Raw genomic sequence first — 25,401 nt, 5'->3', positions numbered from 1 at the left:
AGGCCATTTTTCTACCTCCACTGTTCTACTACAGTCACACTGTTGTAACACATGCAGAATGTGGCTTGGCATTGTTTTGCTAAAATAAGCGGGAACATCCCTAAAAAAGTCATTGCTTGGATGGCAGGATATTTTGTTCCAAAACTTGCATATATCTTTCAGATGTGCAAGCTGCCCATAGCCATGGCTACTAATATACCCCCATATCATCACAGATGCTGGCTTTTGACCTGCTGGCGGTGAGAAAAATCCAGATAGTTCTTTTGAACTGTGAACTTTTCCAAAAACAATGTGAAATGTGGACTTGTCAAACCATAGCATGCTTTCACACTTTGTGAGCTTGGGTCCAGAGAAGCCAGTGGACTTTCTGGGTGTTGTTGAGACATGGTTTGCTTGGGAGAATTTTAACTTGCGCTAAGATGTAGCAACAAACTGTGATAACTGGCAATGGTTTTCTTAAGTGTTCCTGTGCCCTCATGATAATATCCATTACAAAATCATGATAGTTTTTAATGTATTGCCACCTGAAGCATCAAAGGTCACACGTATTATAAAGTATTTTTTGACTTGCCTGTTCACCTATAAAATGGTCCAAACAGGTGGGGTTTTTTTTTGGTTTTTTTTAGCAACTCAGCTGTTGTTGCTGCTATAACAATTTCCCATCAGGGTTTAACAAGGTTTTGTGATTGTGATTATGTTAATTAAATATGAATTCATCCAGTTTCTACTTTCTTAGTCCAGGTCAGAGTTGCAGCCTCATGAAAGATCAGATTGATTTAAATTAGCTTGGGCAATAAACCAAAGAAAGGGACCAATTGAAATTTAGAAACAAAAATGAGTCAAAGTAAAAGATTAATCAATTCCTAAATGTTTATATTTTTTTTGGGGGGGAAAGAAGAACTTAAAACAAAAATCAACTTATCTATGATACAAAAGCTGAACCCTAAATGCCTTTTATCAATGTAAATCTTAATAAAAGACCACCAGATCTTTAGAAATGGTGAACCAATATCAGATACTGCCATTTTCAGAACCAAGCCAGTACTGCTGCTAAAACCATAACGTTGGAAAAATAAAATGAGCCAAGAAAGTAAAGAGATGACAAAGAACTTTATTGTAGTTTTTTAATCAGTTCAGTTTAAAAGTAAGAGCATGAAAGAGAAAAGAGTGAATGCTCTGTGGAAGGCACAGATGAAATGATAGCCAGAGGAACAATTGTACAGTTTTGTTTTTACATCAGCAGCGTCCAATTGAAGTTATAAAATTCATCAGAAAATGTGCTTTTAACTATGTTTCAGTGGGCACTTTATTATTGCACTAATAGTTAATGTTTTATGACTGCATATCAGTATTTATGTGGATTCCAGTGTGCTGTGTTTACTAACCAAACTTTCCCATTCAATTCCCAGTCACTCCTTCTTAAGAGTACACTCACTTAATGGGTGATTTTAAAGATCTTTTTCAAACGCTGTCTTTGTATATTACTGAACATCTTACATTCATCCACAGACACAGAGAAAACCGAGGAAATCTAGCTCTGAAGGAAAACATTTGACCACTGAAAAGGAGGAAAAATTAAGAACGAACAAGCAAAAAGCACTTCAAATCTGCCACCCATCTCCCTTTCCAAATGTTCATGGTTACTGTTTTGATGCATTCAGAGACAAAGAAAGCATTATTTACAGCAGAGGAATGGAAATCAGTAACATATTTTCATCCAATGTTTGCTAGACTGTATGGCTAGAAGAGGTGAAAGCAGTGTATGGAGCCACCATACATCAGTTTAACTGCATATTTAACAGCATGAAGTTAGATATTCTAAGTCATTAATTGTAGCACTGTAAATGTTGATTACACCAATAGTTATCACAGATAGGCACAACTAATTTGCAAAGCTTGTGTAGGTTTAACTGGATGTGAGAGAAGTAATGTGCAATGGCACATTCGGTAAAACAAGAAGTCACTATAATTCCAATGCTCCAGTAAAAAGCCCAGCAACAATGGTTAATAGTACTGTAAGGACAAAAAATACACATACAAAGGATATTAAAAAAGATCTAATAATTGCATTGCTTTGGTGCTTTGATGTCCAGTTTATCAAACTCAATTTGTATTATACAACCATCCAAACAAAGACATACACATACATACATACATACAGGCACAATAAAACAAAAGGAAGAAAAACAGCTACCTACAGTCTATAGCAATTGTTTGAAGCATTGTATTGGACAGAGAAGTCCTTTCTCAGTATTCCCAGAGGGTGGCACTGTCCAAGGAATCTGCACTTGCCTTCAGCCCCCCAGCGTGGTCACCTTTAAGATACTTTCCACCCATTGTACAGATGGCCATCTTGTTGAGGTCACAGAACACAAGCAAGAACTGGACAGGTGTGGCGCTACTGCATACAACAGCAGTGTCATCTTCAACACACCAGTACTTCCCCTGGGAATCTGGACAAACAACATGTTTAATGAAGCCTTGTCCGTATACTATACGTTACATGTATAGCTGGTTGGATATGCATATGGAAAGATGCAGTGAAAAAATGGGCAATGGAATAAGTATTTTATCATTTATTTACTTCAAACGTTTCAAACATTTTAACTTATCAACACTACAATACTGCAGTTTCATTATATAGCCCTAGTGGGAAGAGTTGCAAAGATAGCTATTAAAAACATATCAAACTAATTAATTCATGACAGTAGTTTATAGGTGCTTTGGTCAGTTAAGGTTCGAAGTAAACACTTCTAATGCAAATTCAATTGGAAACAACTCTGTGTAAGTACAACAATGTTTCTGCAGCAGACAACTGTTGCAGCACATTTCAACAATAAGAGTTCATCGTTGCTGAAGTATGCAGCACTTACTGCTCTCTGAAGGGAAAGTTGTAGACAAATTCGGGCTGTTATGTCCATACACACACCCAATAATATATATATATCTATATATATATATATAGATATATATACACACCCACGTATCTATCTATCTATCTATCTATCTATATATATATATATATATACATCTATATATACATACATCTATATATATATATATATATATATATATATATATATATATATATATATATATATATATATATATATATATATGTATATGGATATAACAGCACAAAGACGATATCGTTGAAGATTTTAAAATGGACCAGAATATATATATATTCTTCTCAATAACAGATGGTATAAACCAATTTTTGTGTGAAGTTTATATGTTCCCGCAATGTAAATGTGGCATGTCTCCACATATACCAGCTTAGTCATACAGTTGAAATACATTAACTTGGTTAATTGGCGATACCAAATTGACCCTAGGAGTGAATGTGAGAAGTTGTTTCTCTGATTCTGTGATAGACCAGAAGACTGCTCCTATTTCTGGGATGGGCTCCAGCAACACCACAGAACAGATGGACAAACAGACGGACAGTGTTTAACATGGTCATTCACCTTTCAGGGAATAAGCCCCATTATGGAACTCCAGTTGGAAAACGTCATAAGATGCACGATTGGAGTCTAGAGTCGGCAATCCGGCTTTACGAGCCCCAATGAAGCCATGCTCCCCACGGAGGACAATAATTGGACGGTTAATTAGCTTCATCAGGAACTGTTCAGCCTCCCCTGGAGAGACAAGGTGATTAGAGGAAAGCGCTTTCAAATTCATAAATTCCAAGTATTGCAAAGTACTGCATATGAAACGCCTGCCTATAAGGTGCTTTTGCACATACCACAACATCTGGAAGGAACATTTCTATGTTTTTGACAGCCCTGCAGGAAGATTAGTTTGTGAACTCTTAGGAACAGACCAACAGTCCAGTGGGAGAGTAGACAAATGCTTTTATCTTCAACAAGCAATCGTTTTTGTCGATCCAATTGTGAACTTAAATTGTGAGGCTACATCTCAGGCCTTAGTTAATAGGGTTAGTTAATATGTAAGACATAAAACCTTTGGCTTGCTTTGCAGGCACAGGACCAGGCCCATTGTAGTCATCAAGTAAACCGTGAACTCCTCTATACATCAATCTACTTTAGTGTCAAATGTGACACTATTGTCAGATAAATAAAGCTTAGTTGATATGAAGTCATGCAGTTGGACAGTTATTCCAAGCACAGCAGCAACTCTGCAACAGAATGGCCTCATAAGAAAAGAGTGAAGGCGCTGCAATAGTCAAAGTCCAGACCTCATCCCAACTGAGACAGTTCTAATGAGTCATGGGGTGTACTTGTTTTTTTTTTTCTCACACTGTGTCAGTATTGTGGCTCAGTAGCTCAGGAAGATGAGCTGTTGCTTCAAACCAGTGTTCATGGATCGATTCCAGCATGCCTAAGTGTCATTGGCCAAAATACTGAACTCTATACTGAACCCCCTTATAATCTTATCAGGGTATGAGAGTGTGTGTGTATGAATGGGTGACTTTGACATGTAGTGAAAAGCACTTTGAATAGTTGGCATGACCGGAAAAGTGCTGTACAAGTACATTTAACATCTGACTTTTTTTTTTATCAATCATTTTCCTAATTTGATTTCAAATAAAATCTTTATATTATCATTAGTAATTACTTATTTTTCCTTCTATGACCTTTGCTATGAATTTATAGTATTTGAGAAATATCCGAGACAGGACTTACCTGCATTGTCAACAGTAGCAGCCAGTTGCCCATTCTTTTTTGCAGTCACATACTTGCCATTAGTCGCACGAATACACACACGACCATCACGCCAGTCCAGCTCAAAGTAAGTGTTGGCAGACCTGGACAGCATCCATAAAGCACAAGATTCATTGGTAAACCGTTTAGTGCATGACATGCATTATGCAAGTGATTGTGTCTGTGTGGTTACTTAGTGGAGGCAGTGCACTGCAGTCCTCCAGTAGCTGTCAGTGTCCAGTATTTTCCAGCAGCAGTTCTGAAAGCACACTTCCTGTCCTCACGGCTCATCTCCAGCTGGAAGACTTCCTGGTCACCTTCCTCATCCTGATTGGCTGACAAGTCCATGCCTGACAAATCAAGTAGTTTGATCTGAGTTTTTATTTGTCTGGAGATGAAAACTTCCACCTAGTAATTCATGCGGTTCGCCAAAATAGATCCCAAACTAACAGGCTACCCAGAACTCCAAGGGTGCAGATTGTAGAAAAGAGGCCTTTGAGATTGGTTTATTATTACCACCATGAACACAAAATGATCAGTAGGTGGGATGATGACAACAAAGTAATGTTGAGATAGCATGCTTTTGTCCATGGTAAAATGAGCTCTAAATGAAAGCAGCAGATTTGAACAGAAAAAATGCCATGTGACTGCACTGCATTCTTCACTAACTGGGATACTGTGAAGACACTGACATTACGTTTTTTGAAGCACATAATCTACTCTAACAAATGAAGACTGGAAATAAAAATAGATGAAAACTAACACTTAGATGAAGCGTAAAAGAAAGACAGTCCGCGTGCATACTCCACTAAGACTAGTGCCCTATTTAGCTATTTTAAAGACACCAGTAGCAAAACGCTGTTCTTTTTGCTTGCACTCTGCCTCTGCACCAAGTGCAATGAAATTTAGAAAGCTAGGTTCTTATAAAAAGTAAAGAAATAGTTCATGGCTTATTCCTCATATTCCTGAAACCCACAATCATCTCCTTAAGTCTTATTTGTGAAGTGTTTATTCTCAAAATGGTGCCACAATACTCCCAATCCCTGTACTCAGGCAAGCATCAACACACAACTGCAGAGCATATCTGCAGATGGTACGACTGAATTGTACAAGAAATACAAATTGTGAATACAATCATATGCATGGAAAGAAGTGTGCTTCACTGTCAGGCTTTGAAATGATCATTAATAGTACTGTTCACACTACCCAACGTGTTATGTACTCACAGTGGACACACTCCACAGATGCCAGGGACTAACAAAATACAAGATATATTTCCAGACTTATTGTTCTGGACCCATCAAAGTGATCTCTACCAAGCAATTCCAGCTCCTATGCTGACAAGTCTACCACATAAACAATGTTATACTATGATATAAGTAGCTCCAGTAGCTCTTCATGTACGATCAAGGCTTTATCGCCATGGGAACTTGTGATGAAAATGTAACCTACTTCGGATCAGGTTTGGTGCAGAGATAAGTGGGCAGCGCTGCTGGTTATTTTAAAAGTAGGAAAACAGCATTGGATGAAAAAGTAACTCTTCTGGGCTTTTTAACACATGTACTTCCTCAACCAATCCACCAGCCATGGTCACAATCCTTCTAACAAAAGACATTTTAAGCTGGTCTAAACTTTGCTGACACACGTTTAATTGAAACCATCTGTGTTTCCACGGCAACGTCAACTGGTATTAGCTGATGAAGGGGAAGAAAACATGATTAATAATTTGTGGTTTGTTAATAACTTTGTAATGTAAGCAATAAGAGGGGCAATAATAACCATCTGGAGAAAAGTTCAGTTATGCATTTTCTGCTAGAATGAAGGACGCTTTGGTGTGAAAGATGTGGTGAAGTAGTTCTTAAGAAAGTCACTCTACGAAAGACACAGAGATCAAAGCCATGTGTAAAGATTTGTGAGAAATCAGCTTCTTGCAGATCACAAGTCACTCACCACATTGTACTCTGTATCGTCCCTGTAATTCTCTCTCTCTCTCTCACACACACACACAGAGGTTCTAAATACAATAAGGTATACTGACTTTCTGGATAAAATACTGTGAATGATCTGTCCCATGTGCATGGCAGCAGGATCTTGCTGAGACTGAGCGGTGACAAGGAGAAGAAGCTGCATTCTGCAGGCTCTCCAGTCACACCTCACTCCCCTTTGTGGCCTACCGGTATGTTCTTTTTGCATCTCCTCCATTTTAGCCCTTTGTCTCCAAAAGCAATCCGCTCTATTTTCTGTCTACTCAGAGATAAGGAATGATAGATATCTGAGGACTGAGGTTCCCCCGGACCAGCAACCACAATGCAGTGATAGAATTACTGCGGAAAATGTTAAGCTAGGCAAAGACAGGCCAAAGGAAGGGAGGGAGGTGGGGGGTCCATAATGAAAAACACATGGTGTAGGAGAAATGAAGTAGGCTGTCTGTTCAACATTCTTTCTCACAGACATGCACCAAAATCATACTACAGCTGTGCCTGATGTGTGCCAGGTAGACAGAAATTCACTCCTCTCTCTCCTTTTTTTTGTTCTCATGAAGCTACAGAAGCTCACCTTGTCTCGTGGAGACATTTCTCTCATTGCCTGCAGTCAGTACGACCTGCGCGTGGCTGCGCTCCAGGCCAAACAGTTCATCCTTTCCTACCCGGGTGTTCTTCCCAGACTTCATTGTACCGGTGGGACCCACGGGGGCCAGATATCTCCCGTTGCAGTCCCGGAATGCCACTTTTCCAGAGCGGAATTCCAGCATGTATCCGGTGTCCTTGTCCGTTTTGGTGGACAGGCTGCCATCGTTGCGGAGGAAGCGGTTATCAGAGGTCTCCAGGTGGTAGCGTTGATCACGATAGACCAGTGTCACCAGCGAGTCCACCCCCCAGGGGACATCCCTGTCTATCGACACCTCCTGCCGCTCCCCGTGCGCGCTCAGGTGGGCGAAGCGTTTGCGCGCGAGGCTGTAAAGGTTAACCTGCGGATGCACGGCCAGGTGAACGCTCCATTTCTCCGCGGGTGAGGCGGTCTGAGCAAAGCAGGTGATTCGGTCCTCGCTGCCACCGAGGAAACGACCGTGGGGTTCGGACTGCAGAGACCACCGCCCGTCCTCGTGCGCAGTGATTACAAAGCGACAGTCCCGGTGGCCGCGCGCCTCGCTGTCCGCAGTCACGTTGCCGTCTTTGTCAGTGGCGAGGTACCGGCCCAGGTGGGAGCGAAGAAACACAGCATTGCCGTCCTCTCCGGTCTGTTCCAGGGTCCAGGTCTGCTTCTTCTTCAGGCTACTGGCCGAGGCGTTGATCTTGAAGCCGAAGGACTCCGCTGTCAGATACTTCCCCGCGCTGTTGATGAGCCCCAGAGGGATCTGCAGGAGGTCCCCGTCGGACATGATTGTCTCGTACAAGAGGAGAAAAGAGGAGAGCTGCTGAGCAAAATGAGAGACACACAGGGACAGAGACAGGTTGTGGAGGTGACCGGTGCAGTGATGCACAGAGAGCTGCTGTCTTCTGACAGATGATGATGGTGATGAAGAATATTCTCTGCTCTGACTGAAAATCCACACTGCCTTGCTGGAGCTGCAGGACTGGAATTTTCTTTTCTTTTTTTTTTTTTTTTTCTAACGGCAGTACACGCCCCAGTAGAGTCACGGGAGCTGGAGGGAGAGTGCTGCAATTTTAGCAAACCAACCCACCCCTAAAAGCAATGACTCTTTCTTATACACTATAAGTTATCCAGACCACCGCTTCTATTTTTTAAAGTCCTCCCCTGGCCATTGTCATTTCCAAACTTTCAAAAAGCCCATCACACACACGGCAAACACTGCACCCTCTTTTCATTATTTTATGCTTCTCTACATGCCATGCATATGAGTCTGACAATACTGTACAATACTGGTGGTTAGTTCCCCCAGACATAAAGCCGTTTTATATATTTATGAAGCATATTTAAAAGCAACCTATTGACCAGTGCATGCACAATTTAAAAACAGACAAAAACAGCCTTGATATATGTAAAACAAAAATAAAATGGAGAAATAAAAAGTAGAAATAAAGCACATACATAAAACAAAGTCAACTACTGCACATCAGGAAAGGCTGACAAGTAAAAGCATGTCTTCAGCAAACTTTAAAAAATGTCCAGCCCTGATGGGATGGGGAAAGTTGTTTCAGTGTTTGGGGGCAGCATAGACCTCCCTGCAGGCTCAAGCTATACCTGGGGACCACCAGGAGTCTTTGAGGACCTCGAATGTTTATGTGGAGTATAATTGCATAAAAGATAAAAGATGGATTTAAACCATGATGGGATTTAAAAACAAACAAAATCAATCTTTAGCTTTCTCTGGCTTTTAAATCAGTTTGAGAGGCTGGTTATTCTACTTTATTTTATTGGATTCTGCTTTTACTGTTTTATATTTTGTTTGGGGAAAGGGAAAGGGAAAATTCAAGGTTCAAGCCAGCTCGTCCAAGGTTTGACATACAGACGTGTAACATTAATGACAAATTTACAGAACCAAACTGAAGTTTAGGCTCCGCAGCAAGTTTTACTGGCACCGCCTCATAACATATAAGAACAGAGATACATTAGGATCATAGAGGGTCGAGGGAAAAAAAACATGTAACTTTGATTCTACGTATTTTAAATTGTCCAGTGTTTTAACTATTTTATGTGGCTATGTGTGTGTGTGTGTGTGTGTGTTCAGCACTTTGGCAAATCTTGATTGCTTTTAAAAGTGCCCTATAAACAAAGAGGAGTTGAATTGAGTTGGTCAGAAGTCAGTGTAAGGAAACAAGGATTTGGATATGTACTAAACTTTACTCATGCCTAAAAGACAAATTTTGCACTAACTGGAAGAGAATAAGACAAAAACTTTACTTTTAAAAAGACAGGTGCAATATTCTAAGCGAAAGAAGATAAAAGGATCCAGGACATTTAAAAAAAAATAACAAAAGAAAGAAATGACTTGATATTGGCAAGAGATCTCAGAGCAAAAATGCCTGTTTTTGACAACAAACTTAACTTGTCAAGTCTAAACCCTGAGGTTATTGACACAGTGTTTAAAATAAGCTACTGGAAATGAAGCCAAGAGGAGTCAGAGAAACCAAAGCAAAAACAAAACAGATGTCTTTATTTAGTTTTAAAAAGTAACATCTAACACCTAGCCTTAACCTGGTCCTACATCTCAAAATAGATCAAATAAAGAGAAAAACACCCCAAACTTAAGTCTATCTCCAGCATGTAGTTCTCAATTCAGGGGCTTCTCTTTCCCTTTCTTCATTTATTTGAATGCCCCTCCTTGTCAGTCTGTGCACTCTCTCTTTCCCTCTTTGAAACTCTATAATATGAAAGAACAGGTAGGCATAGAGGCCGATATATCCACAACAACATTAAACGTTTACCTGTTTTTTATTGTGGTCATCTTGACTGGCCTCTTTGGTCCACTTCCACTGGGCTCTTCCATGACTCCTGCCCACACTTCCACCTTTATAAATACTGAACAGAGTTACGGGGGTGTTGTTAATCTTTCCCACGCAGCAACTGTATTACCAAAACTATGCAAAGTTCCAAAATGGCAGATTTATTGGTTAAGGTGTTTGGATTTATACTGGAATTTGTGATTTCTGCTATGGCAGCATTTCTCATATTTTTATATGAATTGAGTTTTGACCATGTTGCTTTAAAATGCCAGTTGAGTGGCACTTACATTGAACAGCAACTACAGTAATGTGACTTCTTATACTTCAGATCGCCTTTATACAGGAGTTAGACACATTTTCTCTGGGTTTTATAATTTGTATATGTTTACATGTATAATTTTCTGGTGTCTGTATTCAAGAAAGGAAGTGGCATGTTGAGCAAAAAGTTATGGAATATGTCTGTGGTTCTTAGCAGGAATTTATTTATTTATTTCAGTGCAATGAAAATCAGTCCATATAGCCATTTTCAAAAAATGGTTGAAAACAGTTAAATCAGTGTTTAAAAAATAGAAAAGAGAAGAGAAGAAAAGAAAAGAAAAAAGGTCAAACACAATGATTTCTGTCACTGCTTTGGGATGTTCCTGTATATTAATTTGTCTCAAGATGTAAATCTGCAGTTGCAGCCCTAGTTGTACTAGGAGTTTGGATGTGTGACTATATGCATTAAAACTATAGAGTAAGACGAAAAATAAATCATAAACTCCTCAACTTTTGAACCAAACTAAAGTAGTGATTGTTAGTTTAGTAGTTGGATATAACCCTACAGGAGATCGTATGTAGGTTATGAGCTCTGGGGATGTGTGGGTCCCAGACTATGGAGGGACATGAGGGACTGGTTTTTCCTTATCTTAGACCATATTGCCCCCATCTGGAGACGTAAAGGAAAGCGGTGTCATGTTTTTGCCACCCTGATCTCCTGGCGCTCATCATTGATTACTCGATCCACCTGCTGGCTTCCTAATTGCCTCTGCTACCTCATTCAGTTCACCTGGTTTCCTTTTCTCTCACTGCCTACTTAAGCTCCCTCCAATCCCTCCTTTTCTGCCAGATAATAATCAGACCTATGTCTAGTTTTGTTCCAGCGTTCTACGGATTGATCCTCAGTTGCTGACCTTCTGCTTTATGCCCCTGGATTACCCTCCTTGCCTTGCCTTGCCCTCGACGGACACCGCAACTTTTCGGATCTTCTGGTTACTGACCCTGCCTGTCTTTGGATCTCTGAGCCTTGTCGTTGCCTGGACGAGTATTTTGCCATCCTGTTTACCTCCCAGCAGTTGCCTGGTTTCTTCTGCAGACCATTCCCCTGGACTGATCTTCTGTTCATACTCCTCCACCAATAAACTGGTCATTTGTCCAGAACTCCCTGTGTGTGGCTGTATTAAGGATCCTCAGGGTAACTCATTACAAGCGGTACATATACTGAACTCTAAAACTAAATTCAACCAAATTTTACTGAACTCAATCACATGTCATCTATGGCTTCATACTTTCAAAGGTTTTCTCTTTAAAAAGCCATAATCAGTGTCTGGTACATTTATAACATACTTTATTACTGTGTTTTTCTAAACACATATCCAACCTTACTCAACTTAGCCTAAAACTGTGTCCCCTAATCACTGTGTTGTGTATTACTCTCGTCCCTGAGGTGTAATGGCAAACAAGTTCTACATTTGTAATGAACAAAAGTCTGGTTTTGATTAATGTGTTTGCAGATTTTGGCAAAGTTTTGACACTTACTGACAACTATCTTGTTCTCAGCAAGTCCCTTATGTCCTGTCCCTACTATCCCTCCATAAAGAACCCAGAGCCTTATGTTCCTCCATAGTCTTGGTCCTACACAACTCCACAGCTCATAACTCACATACAAATACCTTAGGTACCCAGTTGATTTTATTTTAACTTAGTTAATTTTTCCCTCAATTATTTGTGCAAATTTATTAAGTTCATTGGGTGTTTACTAGTGTTTGTAGTCATTGCATGCAGTATGATTGTAAATATGCACTAAGGAGGTGACTAGTTTTTATTTACAGCACTGTTTAACATCACAGTTACCACAATAGCAATAAAGGTCTAGAATGAGTTTGTTTTCCCAGAATGAATACATGCTGATCTGCCCTATGGTCCACCAGCTGTATAAACAGGGAATTAACACAGAACTTGATACGGGGAAAAGAGGCCCCTGGTTTCTCTCAAAGGTTTTTCTATTGCTATATTTTATAGATCCACATTTTTTTTTTTTTTTTTTAAAAATATATAAACTATCTCATATCAATCAACTAAACATTTTCGAACGTGAACTTTATTTTTTTTTTTTTTAAATTTATTTTGATTTAATTTTTTTTTTTTTTTTTAAAGGTCACGAAACACCAGCGAATCATTAAATTCTTGCATCACTAAAATATTCTTGCTGTATAAGTTTCAGGGAACAACAATCTATGTAATGCAACAATGGGAATGCCCTGATAAATAAACAAAAAGTAAAGTATATTTTCAGGCTGGATTGAATGCCTTTGGGACTTGAAATATTTCTAAAATGTAAGAATTTTGATGTGCTAAACTAAGTTAAGCTTGACGAAGACAACTTCCAAAAATCCCTGAACCTGAAAATTTCCTCGTCGTCTTTTCGCTTTAAGACCCTCCATTCAAGACCTCTGCAGGTCTGGGTGACAAGAAGCGAGAGAAACAGGAAAACTTTCAGCAGTCCGCTGAGAGGCAGGAGTGTACAGTAAAGATCTGCTCCATCAAACAACACCTAGTTAAACGCAGATATCCGGTTTTGATTTTCAAATTTATAGTGAGTTGTGAATAAAAATCTGCTTTTTCACTAAAACACGCTTTCATTTGTAAAAATCGTACATATACTGTATGATATATTTCTATTACTTTTAGACATTTAAGAGCTAGATGCTATTTGATGTGATTTTTCTCTCATTTATCTGGTTCATGCTTTAAATGTGAAACTGCATGCTTATGACTTCTGGTGCTGCTCTGCCTTTCCTTAGCTAACTTGACGCAGCTCATTAATAACTGCCTGGTTGCTAGACGACTCAGTCCGCAACACCAAAGTGAAAATCATAACCTGTGCTCGGAAAGACGACGACATTTACGCTCATTTGAAGGAGAATGGTTTACAGTCATTATTACTGCATGAATAGTGTTTACCCTGAGATGGCTTGGAGTTTCCTTGACGAAAAATTTGACTCGTAGCATAGCTAGCGTCTCTTTTGTTGTCCCATGTTTTTACTACTAGGAAGAGGCAAGGTGAGGTGAGCCTCTTTTCTTTTCTTTTCTTTTCTTTTTTTTTTTTTTACTGGAAAAATGAGAGGATTACATGAAGAAAAAGTCAAGTTTTTCAGCTTAACATAAGGTTCGCTTATAAGCAATGTTTAGCTCAGCTGCTAAGATGTCTCTGGACGCAAGTGACGTTCAAACAGATGAAGACTGCGAGGATCTGGTGAGTCCTTGGCTTTAGACAGTTATCCACTTTGCTCATAAGTTCAAAATATGACGTTTTTAAAGCCCTTCCCTCCATTTTACACTTTAATCGTATTCAAATAGGCCATCACACCAGAGTTTCGAGCCTTCAACGCAAAACAGCTGCTGTTCTCATTGTTTTCTAACTTTGTTTTCAGTAAAACCAGGTTTCATAAAGTGTATTTTCTTTTTCAACCCAGGTTGAGGATGGTTTCTCTCTTCCTGCTGATATTTCAGAAAAGGTAAGAGAATTGGGTCGTAAATTTCATCTATAGCTTTAGTCTTTTTTTCTTCTATATTTTAGTTCTTTATAAAAATAAAAATGTATGTGTGTTGCGTTTGTCAGAGAACAAGAAGGAAAAAATCTTCTGGCAAGCCTCCTCCTTCCCCAAGTAAGACCCGCTGAGCTGCTATGTTGGAAACATTTGCAGACATTGCAACAAACCCACTAAACAGATTTAGTCATTGCTTATGAATTTGTAGAGTCTCCATACCTCTCCAGTCTGAATATTAACTCCCGGAGAGCTGCAGTGGGAGCCTGGAGACTGCCTAGGGCCTCTTTGGGAGACACCGGAGGGGACACCTGTGGTGAGACATGCTCGGCTCAACTTGCATCCCTCAGCAACGGCCATGGTAGGCTCCATTAAAACACAACTTACGCTTCATTCGTTTAGAAGCTGTACGGCTATGACTAAAGACCCTTGTACAAGAAGCTGACCATTGGCCAAAGGGCACACCTGGCATGTCTGCAGCATCTATCTCTCTGGCTGATGTAAACAAATTCAATCAGATGGTCTGTTGATGAGAGAACTCACTGACTGGCTAATCAGTGTAATAATTGAAAGCAAACATTACCACAATATGTCACACAATTTCTTTTAATTTCACTTCTTTATTTCTCCAAATCAAACAAGACTTTTGATAACACTGTTGCCATGTCAAGGGAAAAAACAAACTGTTATGAGTTAAGATACGCTGGATCTATGTAAAAACTACACTACTTTTTTTGCAAATGACATCTGATAAAGGTCTTCAAACAATTGAAAGGATTGAGTTGATTAAGAAGTATAAAAGGCTTCTCGAGTCACTTTTTTTCCTGACTATTTTTCAGATGTATCTCAGATGCTTAGATCAGAGTGTGATGACAGTCCACAGCTTCTCAAACAGAGCTTTAGCATTAGGAAATACAAACATCTCCGCTTTGCATCTAATGGTGAGAGAATCTGTGGGTGTGTTACAGTGCCACATCATTTAATTTATTTCTTAATGGCTTATTGGGAATATGGGTAAATTCTAGTACTTATGCATCATCTCCATGGTGTTCCCCATGTTTTGCAGGTTTTACTTCAGGTACAAGTGACTACAGAGATAAGGAGGATATGTATGATGAGATCATTCGCCTCAAGAAGGTAAAAGATTTAGAGTACACTCAAATATTGTGTGTTTTGTATTCAAGTTTGACATTTTCTATCTCCAAGTGTGCTCTTTCTGTATTATCTGTTAAAATAGCTCAATTAGGGATGCCATAATTATCGATTTTTTAAAAATTTTTTTTTTAGATGTGATTATTTTCAAAGCTATAATCAGGATTTTAGAATTATCGCGGCATTAATTAATTTCCCAACACTATAAATGTGTAAAAGCACTGGACACTCCTTATAGGTCTTTAAAGTGGAACTATTATGTGCATTTCAGGCTAATTTATTTTTATTTCTGAGACCAGAAGGGCTGGGATTGATCCAGTTATTGTCACAAATCGCTTTATTTACTTCAGACCGACCCTCTCCGTAGGCTGTCAGATCAGCCTGTGGGCAAAACGAGTGGATTGAGACTCTTCTGCATTAAGCCCCGCCTCCCGCCACTGCACTACATCGGGAGCGCGCACCGCACCTGCTTTCGCCGTCATTGTAACATCTCATAAACAGAAGGATTAGGCTCATATGAACTCAATAAAAAAACAAAACAAAATACAATGTCAACACATAGCATACAGCCCTACATGTTGGAACCTGAATCAGACCCTGAAAACAAAGTGGAAAACAGCAACCCACAGCAACGAATGCAGCAGGATGTCTCTCTTTGGTAAACTCACCAGCCATCGTTGGAAATAACTTTATCTGACATTTTCCACCCGCCTGATGTATTTGTACATGCCCTTGTTAACCAGTAGAAGGTAACCAATCACCGAACCTTATCCCCCGGGACGTCACAAGGATTTCCAAGTAGAAAAAACTCTCTAAAACGACGCGTTTTTCGTCGCCATGGAAACCGAATGGAGAGAGTGCTGGAACTCAAACTCAAACATGCGTTTAGGTGATAAAAAAACGGTGCCGTTCACATGTCTGATGAGGATTCAACACTGTAACACTGTAGAAAGCTCAGAAAACTCGAAATACCATTATAGGACCCCTTTAAGTTTTATTTCTTTCTTTCTTTTGATCCCAACATAACAATAAAATAACCACCATATAACCAATAAAGTAAACTCCCCTCTGCTGTGTAAACACCTAACATGTTAACTATGGATTTTTCTCACAGAAATCAATTAAACTGGAATTAATTAAACGGAATTAAACATGTTGTTTTATAGACAATGACCGTTTCATACTGATGACTAAAAGCCACAGCCCTCATGTCGTGTAGATTGTTTGAACCTAAAAAAAACCCCAACAGTTTAGTTTCTTTCTCTCAACTGTATAATATCACATTCAGTGAATATGTCATGTTGCACTGGGAGAACAACCTGGTCAAACATAATTATGAAATAGCAAATGACATGATAAAGAAAAGTGTGACAAGAAAGGACTTAATGTTTTTGTTTAGAAAGAATAATTCTCCCTCTATTGTCATGGCTCACGCTGACAACCCTCTCTGGAACTCACAGGGAACCAAAACAAAGCAACACAAGCAGCAAACCTGGATGTTGTGTATTTTCGTTTCCATGTTTTTGAGAAAGTTGCACCTATCTGCTGTTATGGTTCAGTCATAATTGGCAGGGAACAGTTTAGCAGAGCTGGTCTTCTGCCAGTCCATGTGTGATTTCTTCATAGAATGCATATGTGTTTAATACTAAATACTTAAGGACTAAATGGAAGCTCAGGGGAGACCGGGCCTTTGCGGTGGCAACACCTGAACTATGGAATTAGCTGCCTTTATTTATTAGACAGGCCTCCTCTATATCTGTTTTTAAATCTTCGCTGAAGACCCATTGATTTACGCTGGCTTTCTATACGCAATGATAAGTTGACATTTTTATCTGATTTGATTTCGATTTTTTTATTACTTGATTGTAATGGTTTTACTTTTAGTTGTAATATTTTACATTTTCAATGCCCTTTTGTATGTTAGTTATTCTGTTTTTAATTTTAACCCCCACAATGTGGCACTTTGTTCAACGTTGTTTTTAAAGTGCGTTATAAATAAAATTGCATTGCATTGCATTAATATGTGCCATACCATACCATACCATACCCTAACAACACCATACTATACTATACCATAACAATACCATACAATAAAAAAAATTTAGTTTATTCTTTAGGTATTGAACACAATGTTTAATTAGTCTGTTATCCACAGAACCTTCAGGCTCAGAAGTTGGACAATCAGCAAATGAAAGCAAAGCTGAGGCGTCTGGAGGAAGATAATGCTAAAAGGGAGAAACAGATTGAGGAACTTTTGGACCCCACAAAGGTACAATCACACAATCATCCCTTGCTTTTTTAAAATCAAACTTGAAATTTTGTAATCTGATTTTTTCTTTTTTAATCCCTTTAGGGATCTGAATATACTCGCAGTTTGGTAGATAAGAAAAAAGAAGGAAGTGTGGTGAGTATTCAGTGTGGCGATCAGCGTATGAGAAATCACAGTAGGAATCCCATCTAACATGCTATATATGTCCAGGTTATCAATGGGCTGAAGCAAAGGATCCTGAAACTAGAGCAGCAGTGTCGAGAGAAAGAAAATGCCTTAAGGTAACACCCTCTTTCACTTTCTGGTCGTCCATTTGTTTTGGTTGTAAAGCAGCATCATGTTCAGCTTTCTCCTTTTTAAAAAAAAAAAAAAAAAATCCAGTAAACTCCAGAGTGAACTGAGGACAACCAACTTGGAGGAGCTGAAGATCACAGTAGAAACATATTATGAAGAGGTAGAATATGAATATGAATATGTTTGGTCTTTCTGTTACAGTTACATTTATAGCATTTATTTTGGTTATGGAAAAAGAAACTTGCAAACTGAGCCAGTGTTATCATGTCTCTCAGATCCAGAGACTGAGGGTGCTTCTAGAGGCTTCAGAGAAAAGGTAAAGATGTGCATTATTAATACACAAAACCAGTCATTTAAAGTCATACAATTTTACAAGGTTAAGTGAAAATAAGCCCTTTTAAAATCTGAGTAAAGCATCTTTATCAGTTTTTTACATGACAGAAAAATGTGTTAATAACCATTCAGCCAAACTCAGAAAGAAAGACACAAAGTACATCCCCAGTTCTGATGAAGTAGGGATGTTCGGTAAAACATAAAAATAAAATAACAGAATACAATTTACAAATTTATTTTAACCTGTATTTAATTAAAAACCTGCAAAGACAGAATATTTAATGCTCAAATTGAAAACCTTTATGCTATTTTTTTCTAATATTCACTTATTTCGAATACCTTGAATATTCCTGCGACATGTTCCAAAAAGCTGGGACAGAGGCATGTTTACCACTTTGTTTCATCATCATCGTCATGAACTTGTTTCAATAAAAATCTCCCAATTGTTGTTAATAAGACTTCAAAGTTTCTTTCTAATTTCTAAATTTCCAGATGTTGAAGTGTGGCCATGTAAGGTAAATTAATGTACGATGCATAGTGATCAAAACATAAAATACTATCATACCTACTTATAGCCTTTATCTGTGTTTGCAGTAGCCGAGCCGAAAGTAAATGTTCTCAGAGGCAGCAGAAAGCTTTAAGCTCAACAGTTCATCGCCTTTCGGAGAACCTGAAGCAGCTTGAACAGGAAAATGCAGCCCTCAGAGAAGAGCTAAACACTGACAGCCCTGCTGGTGGAATTAAAGGTCTTTGTTCACTCATCACCACATTTCAAAGTAGTACTAGAGCCAACATATCTTTTGGTTGAATTATTTTTTTTCCTCTGTTGGGTCCTGCCTGATAGCTGATGAACTGATTGACAATATTGATCAAACATAAGTAAATTTCTGTAAACAAACGCTTATTAATCCCAACCCTGCGTTGAAGAATGCAACAGCACTGTCCTATATTTCATATCCTGGACGATAAGGTTGATAAAAATGTCTGTGTGTGATTGTGTCTCCTAGGTTACAGAGAGTGGAGTAAACAGAGGCTGTTCAGAAGGCTGTTAGAGGTGGAAAAGGTAAGAGAAACTGTTACTAGTTTCTGTTACATCAACAAACTAAAACATCTGCCCCTGGTTATGAAGGCATGAGTGCTTCTATTGTAAAACATGTTATATCTAAAATGACTGATTTACTCACTTATATTTTTGCATTATCTTTAAAAACGGGCCTAGTATCTTCTCAGTTAAAACATATGCCAAGTTGTACCCTTGTATATTATATAATTGTTCTTAACAAATGCCCAAATAAGAATCTCATTTATTTTGAATGTTTCAAAGCAAATCGGTTGTCATTTAATGTTAAAAAATGTAGTATTGTAGTATTTGATGGAAATAAAAAAAAATCTTAGTTATCAAATAAAAAGTTGCATTAATAATGAAGTAATTTTGAGTGTTTTTAGGAGTTTTAATTGACAATTGAGTTGGAAGGATTAATTAAATTGCATTTATATACCATATTTGAAAAGCTGTTTGGTATTTTACATTTTTTGATTTAAAAAAAAAAAAAAAAAAAAAAAAAAAAAATATATATATATATATATATATATATATATATATATATATATATATATATATATATAGGTATTTTTGTTGCTCTTAAGTGCTAAATAGAATAAAAATAAATAAATAGTTGGTTATGAAAATACATGCAGTTCTCTGTGTCAGACTTCTGGCTCAAAGACTTCATCACAGACGGGCTCCTATGTTGTCCTATCAGAGGCTGGAGGACAGAAAAAGACACACCCAATCAGCAAAGAGCAGCAGTAGATTGGACCAGGAGGTCCAGGCCACACCCACAGAGATTCTGGGGATTACCATGGCAACAAAGGCAGTAGTCTCTGTGGGAACGATCACTGAGGAAAGACAAGATATTTCTGATCTGAGAGAACGTCTCTGCCAATTGGAGAAAGAGAGGGTGGAGTTTCAGGAGACTTTGGCAAGAAAAGAGTGAGTTACCAATCAGATCAAAGTAAAATATGTCAAACATGCAATATATCTGTTTTTATCCAAATGAATGTAATTATCCTAAATGAATGACAGACCCATGAAAGAAATGCTTAAAAGAGTTTATTGGACGTATGGAGCTGCATTACAACAGATAATCAGTTACAGGTATAAAATCCCAGTTTGTTCATAATTCTGAATCAACCTGTTTGTGTTTTCAGTGATGAATTGACACAGCTCAGGACAGAAAGGGAAGAACAGCAGAAGGAGACAGAACGATGGAAAGCTGAGCAGGAAGAACAATTTCACAAGGAGCGAGAGTTGCATAGGTATGTTTTTACTTTTTCTATACCTCATTTCAGAATATAATGTGTAATTTATTGATTTTTTTTTGTTTAACTTTCCTGTACATATGTAAATAAACTTCATAAGATTGGGCTTTTGTTAGATATTTTGTTACTGCAAAGAAACTGTTTGATATGATCAGCTCATTTTGACTGTTTGCTTACATGTTGTCATTGCTCAGTTTCCAAATTCTGTTAGAAAATGTATAACTCAGCCAAAATTAAGATCTGTAAGAGAACATCTACGGTGTCTCTCCAAGACATTTACAAATCTGTTTATATACTACTTTTATGTTTCCCAGACAGGAGCTGGAGCAGTCGTGGGCGAGGATTCATACTCTGGAGGACAGACGCAAACTTGCACAGACTGAGTTCTCCTTTCCCCCACCTACAAAGAGTTATGAGGAAGCTCAACACAGTGCAGGTCAGGAAGAGGGAGAGAAAAAGGACACTGGATGCAAAGAGAACGGGATTGATGGAGAAGAATCTCAGATTGATGCGGAGATGAAAAAAAGAGAAAAAGCAGCTTTGATCATTCAGACAAACTGGAGGTGGCACAGACAGAGGGTATGTGACATATCACTCTTATGTTAAGGAAGGCACTGATGTGTGATTGAAACAATTACATAAGAAATGTCCAAAACACAGTTTCCAATTCCTCTGTCTCTCTTCAGGACCTTGTGAGGTTGCAGTCAGCGTTAAGAGGCCATCTCCTCAGAGAATCCCAGCTCAATGACCTGCTGAAAGACGCACAGAATAAGGTTTTCCACTAACACTTGAACTTATCATTCTAAATAAAGGAACAAAAATGAGGTTGCATTTTAAATCTGTCCTTCTGAGGAGTTCGTTGTCACGGTCATCAGTATTTCAAAATTTGTACCTCAAGCCAGTAGTAATAGAAATAGTTATTTGTGGGATTTTGTCTTTAATTCTGCACACTAATTAGTATTTTTTGATGCCAGACTATGTGAAACACTGCCATAATTCACTTTAAAGACAACACCAAAGAGAATATCATAGATAGTGTTGTGTAAAAATAAATCTGGTTCAGTTTATGTAGAGAACCACTAGATGGCTCCCATAGTCATTTAAAGTGAGTCTAGTTTCTGTCTCACCCACTGAAAGCACCACATCACCCTGTGCCATCTTCATCTCATGTTTTTAGGCTGTAGTGTCCTTCAACTGCAGTGATGTTGCTGACTCAGTCAGTGGAGAGCTGGATCTGGTTGCCTTGACGATGATACAGTCTGCTTTCAGGGGACATCTGGCTCGTAATAGTTTTGCAATAAAGAGGTCACTAATTTCTACACAGAATAAAATAAAATATGATGTAGGAACAATACTACAAATTGCTGAATTATGTGTATGTTTCTGTCTTAGTTCAGAGTTTGCTGTGTTTTCTTCAGTGGAAAGCAATCCACCCACTCCGGTACTGCAAGGAACTGGCTTGACACACAATACCACCAGAACATGTAAGCTTCCTGTAATTGTGTGCTGTTTATGCTTAAAACAAAAGCAGTAAACAAAGTATAATGCAAATGCCAAAAAACTTTATCTAACAGGAAAACAAGAAAAAATTGGATAAAATGCTCATTATTTATTTATTTATTAAAGATAGCTTTTCCTTCTCATGTTAGGTTTAATGGTGTAACATACAGGTAATACAAATAAGCACATACTGTACACCAGGTTTCTGGATTGATACATACTCATCTGCATTACCCTGCTTTGAACCTCAAAATCACTTATAATTTCCCCACTGACAACTTTATGAGTTGTGATGGATCTAGTTGACATGCTGATTTAATTTTCTGATGACTGTGTAATCTACACCAGCCAGAACTTTGACAGCCTTTTATCAAAGACTGATGAGAGCACTTAGCAGACCTACTGGCTGGTAATGGTATGATCTCTTTAGAACTTTAAAGATCTATTGTTATTGCCGTGACCAATGTGACTGTGAGAATCCAGAGCCCTCTATATACCCAAAATTTTATATGCCAACTGCCTGAGTTTTAATCAAGATGTGTGCAAAAAACTGCAATGTCATAATTTATCCTGCATGCCTACAGGCTGCCCGTCTGTTGGGTGCATAATAGGCTTCTGTTCAGAGAGTTTAGACTCCATCATATTAACTTGTTTTGTAGCTGTGAATGTGCTATTAAAGATTTTAAAGGCAGACATCTTTCTTAATTGTAGTGTTCCTCCGTTCAGGTAGGAACATCTAATTTTTTTACAGGATAAAAAATATTTGTACTGTTTGTGGCAGAGTGTAAATAGACTTTGGATTAAATATGACTGAAATCATCCATACTTTAAACTGTATCCTGTTAAAAGGACCATGAACTAAATTATTTACTTGTCTCTCTGAGGGTGTATCTCAATAGTTCCTAGTTAACTAGGTGCAATGTGGTGATTGGTCTTTAAGATGCTTCATTTATAAATAATTATGCTAAGGAAGTAACGTAATTACTTTCTCTAGTACTTAAATCTCCAAAAGGGCAAGCACTTAGAGTTGAAGAGAGAACAATAATGTCTATATCTCATGGCGTTAACTGTACAAATGTGGTTTTCATGCATTTATTTTGAGCATCTTTAATGATATCTAGGAGAAATTTGGTTTGAATACAGTAACGTAACTTCTCATTTTTTAATATTTTGCCTTCAATGAAACCAGACTTACTTGTATTCTTTTCGAGCAATACCTGAGTGACTCATGCAGTAGTGTGGGAAGTCCAGTAACTGGTGGATTGACAGTGCTAATAGAGCCTTGACCTCTTTATCCAATCTGCTGTTCTCCAGCCTCTATAGTTCTACTGTTGTATCCTTGGACAAGATACTTTATCTACTTCTTTTCCACTGTTAACAGTACAGGTGTTTTACTGGGAGTAAATGTTTGGTGGTGGTTTGACAGGCTGTTGACGCAGGTTGGTAGCTACGTTTCTATCAGTCTGGCCCAGGGCAGCTCTGGCTACTCATATAGGTAATCACTATTGTTTGAATGTAGAGTGAATGAAAAGCTCCATATAAATCCAATTATTTTCTGAATGTTGTTCAGTCTTTCTTTGGACATTGGCTTCTTTATCAGCGTTTACAGCCCCTGTACTGGATCATTTTTTAGAAAATTGTTTATCATTTAATCATTTAAATTTACAAAAGGCACTTTTCATACCCTAGGATGGGGGTGAACTAGTGTTGTTTTTTTCTCATGACAACTTGAGAAGAACATGTTTTAACCTATTTAGATGTTAGACTTAAAGCAGATTTCTTAAATCAGAGATGAACAGAACACTTAAAACTTTTCACTGTTTCAGAAACTAGAAATAGAAATAAAAAAATAGCATTTAAGTCACTCTGATTTGACTGTAGATATGTTTTTTTCACTGGTCTTTTGAAAGTGTTAACATGGCCTTTGTTTTTCTCCAACCTTCAAAAGTAAAAGTCTCAGTTATAACTTTATTAGCAGCCTGACATGGACATGATTTGGCTTTATTTATTTAGTTGTTTCTGCAAAAAAAAAAAAAAAAAATCAAAGATAACACACAGACAGATTACTGTATTTTCCCTCCAACAAGGTGATTACCAAAGAGCTATTTACTGAAAACTTGACACATCTCAGGTGTTCTTGTGTCCTTAAGCAGTTTGAGAAAACTGGAACAGTTGAGGACAAAAAAAAACTGTGGGGCCTAAAATCTGAGCTACTGAACAGTAACTATAAATAATTTTCTGAGAAGAAATCGTAAAAAGTCCAACAAAGACTTGGCACAGGACATACGATTTGCATCTGTACCTTTGGTTTATCCATCTACTTTTTACCTAAGGAATCTGTAGAAGAGTGATTGTCAAAAAGACATTCTTAAGGAAGTGAAATGGCTTAGGTGTGCCGAAGTACACACAAGCTCATCTGAAAATCCTTGGCAATAGGTTTTTATAGAGTAATGAATCCTCCCCAGTGCACATGGGGATCATTTTGGCAGAACCCAAAACATCCAGCATCTAAAGAAGAGCTTTGAAATGTCATTCAAAAAGTCATGAGAAATATTCCTGGATAGAATAAAGCTTGTCTAATATCTATGAGGGATCAGGCTGTGCTGAAGAATAATAATGATTGTACCAAATACCCACATTTCAGTCCTTTGAATTCTTTAAACTCTCTTTGCCTCAGATGTTGTATTTCCTTTCTGTTTTTACTGCTTTAAATACCTTACTGCACCTCTTTTTCTGTACTCCTGGCATTCTATAAAGGAGTGAATGATGGCTCATGACTTTTGCATAGCACTGTAATTATTGTAGTGGAGAGAATGACACTGATACACATATATGTGTTATTCAGCCCAAACAGAAGTCCATTCGACACCAGAGTTTGATGGAGATGCTGCCGATGATTCTGATGATTCTGACGACATCATTGTGTCTCCATCACGCCCACTGAGAAGCAGGGAGGTCTTAATGTTATAGACTGTGATTTGTGTGTCAATATATGAAAGCATATCTATGGAGATTTCTACTCAATGCTTGTATGTCACAGGCTTGCACATACTTTACTTACCAAAACATGTTTATTAAGTTGGTATAAACAGACTCCCTCCCTCAATTTGTATATTTTTACAAGGTGAAAATACAGAACGTGGCATATATATATATATATATATATATATATATATATATATATATATATATATATATACTGTAATTATGCCAGTATTTTACTTAATATTATGACACATACAAAATGCAATTTTGTTCTGGCATTGATGCAAAGTTGTTCTTTTATAAATGGAGGTAAGAGCAGTAATGCATACATAAAAGAAACAGCTTGAGTTAATTTAATCTTTTACGCCAGATATGTCTCTTTAATTTGGGTAAACTTTTCTCTTGGTTGTTTCCTGTGCTGAAGTGCCTACTGCATATGGATTCATATTACACTTAAATGTAGTAAATTCTGCTAACCAGAGAGGCCATAGGAGGCAGCCTTGCTTATAGTTTCTCTGGTCACATTTCAATATACGTGATTTGAAACCTATACATGTCATCTTAACAATCTCTCATATGCATAATAAATTATGGCTGATTTCTGAGGTGTGAATGGGAGCCAAAACTCGACTGATGCACTATTGAGCCAAACTGTGAATAAATTATAG

The 25,401-nt window shown here is 38.0% G+C and overlaps 2 protein-coding genes across 2 annotated transcripts; one reads left to right on the top strand and one right to left on the bottom strand.

The window, feature by feature from the left end:
- Window positions 1-1,137: 1,137 nt before the first annotated feature.
- Window positions 1,138-8,201, bottom strand: LOC306754219 (fascin-like). The gene is made up of 5 exons (XM_079238148.1): window positions 7,224-8,201; window positions 4,861-5,017; window positions 4,650-4,771; window positions 3,471-3,641; window positions 1,138-2,453 (listed from the first exon to the last, which is right to left on the bottom strand). Exons 1-5 carry the CDS (start codon window positions 8,044-8,046, stop codon window positions 2,248-2,250), a joined length of 1,479 nt encoding a protein of 492 aa, XP_079094274.1. The 5' UTR covers window positions 8,047-8,201; the 3' UTR covers window positions 1,138-2,247.
- Window positions 8,202-13,448: 5,247 nt separating this feature from the next.
- Window positions 13,449-24,718, top strand: iqce (IQ motif containing E; the record flags this gene model as incomplete). Its single annotated transcript, XM_079264567.1, has 20 exons — window positions 13,449-13,586; window positions 13,807-13,848; window positions 13,953-13,998; window positions 14,090-14,239; window positions 14,718-14,819; window positions 14,945-15,015; window positions 17,186-17,299; window positions 17,384-17,434; window positions 17,510-17,580; window positions 17,681-17,753; window positions 17,869-17,909; window positions 18,521-18,672; window positions 18,934-18,989; window positions 19,690-19,919; window positions 20,138-20,245; window positions 20,563-20,827; window positions 20,935-21,021; window positions 21,426-21,553; window positions 21,641-21,732; window positions 24,594-24,718. Exons 1-20 carry the CDS (start codon window positions 13,515-13,517, stop codon window positions 24,716-24,718), a joined length of 2,076 nt encoding a protein of 691 aa, XP_079120693.1. The 5' UTR covers window positions 13,449-13,514.
- Between the last annotated feature and the right edge of the window lie 683 nt (window positions 24,719-25,401).

Source organism: Telmatherina bonti, assembly GCF_933228915.1.
Source record: "Telmatherina bonti genome assembly, chromosome: 3".
NCBI classification, from domain to species: Eukaryota; Metazoa; Chordata; class Actinopteri; order Atheriniformes; family Telmatherinidae; genus Telmatherina; species Telmatherina bonti.
This window is presented reverse-complemented; position numbering and strand designations above follow the sequence as displayed.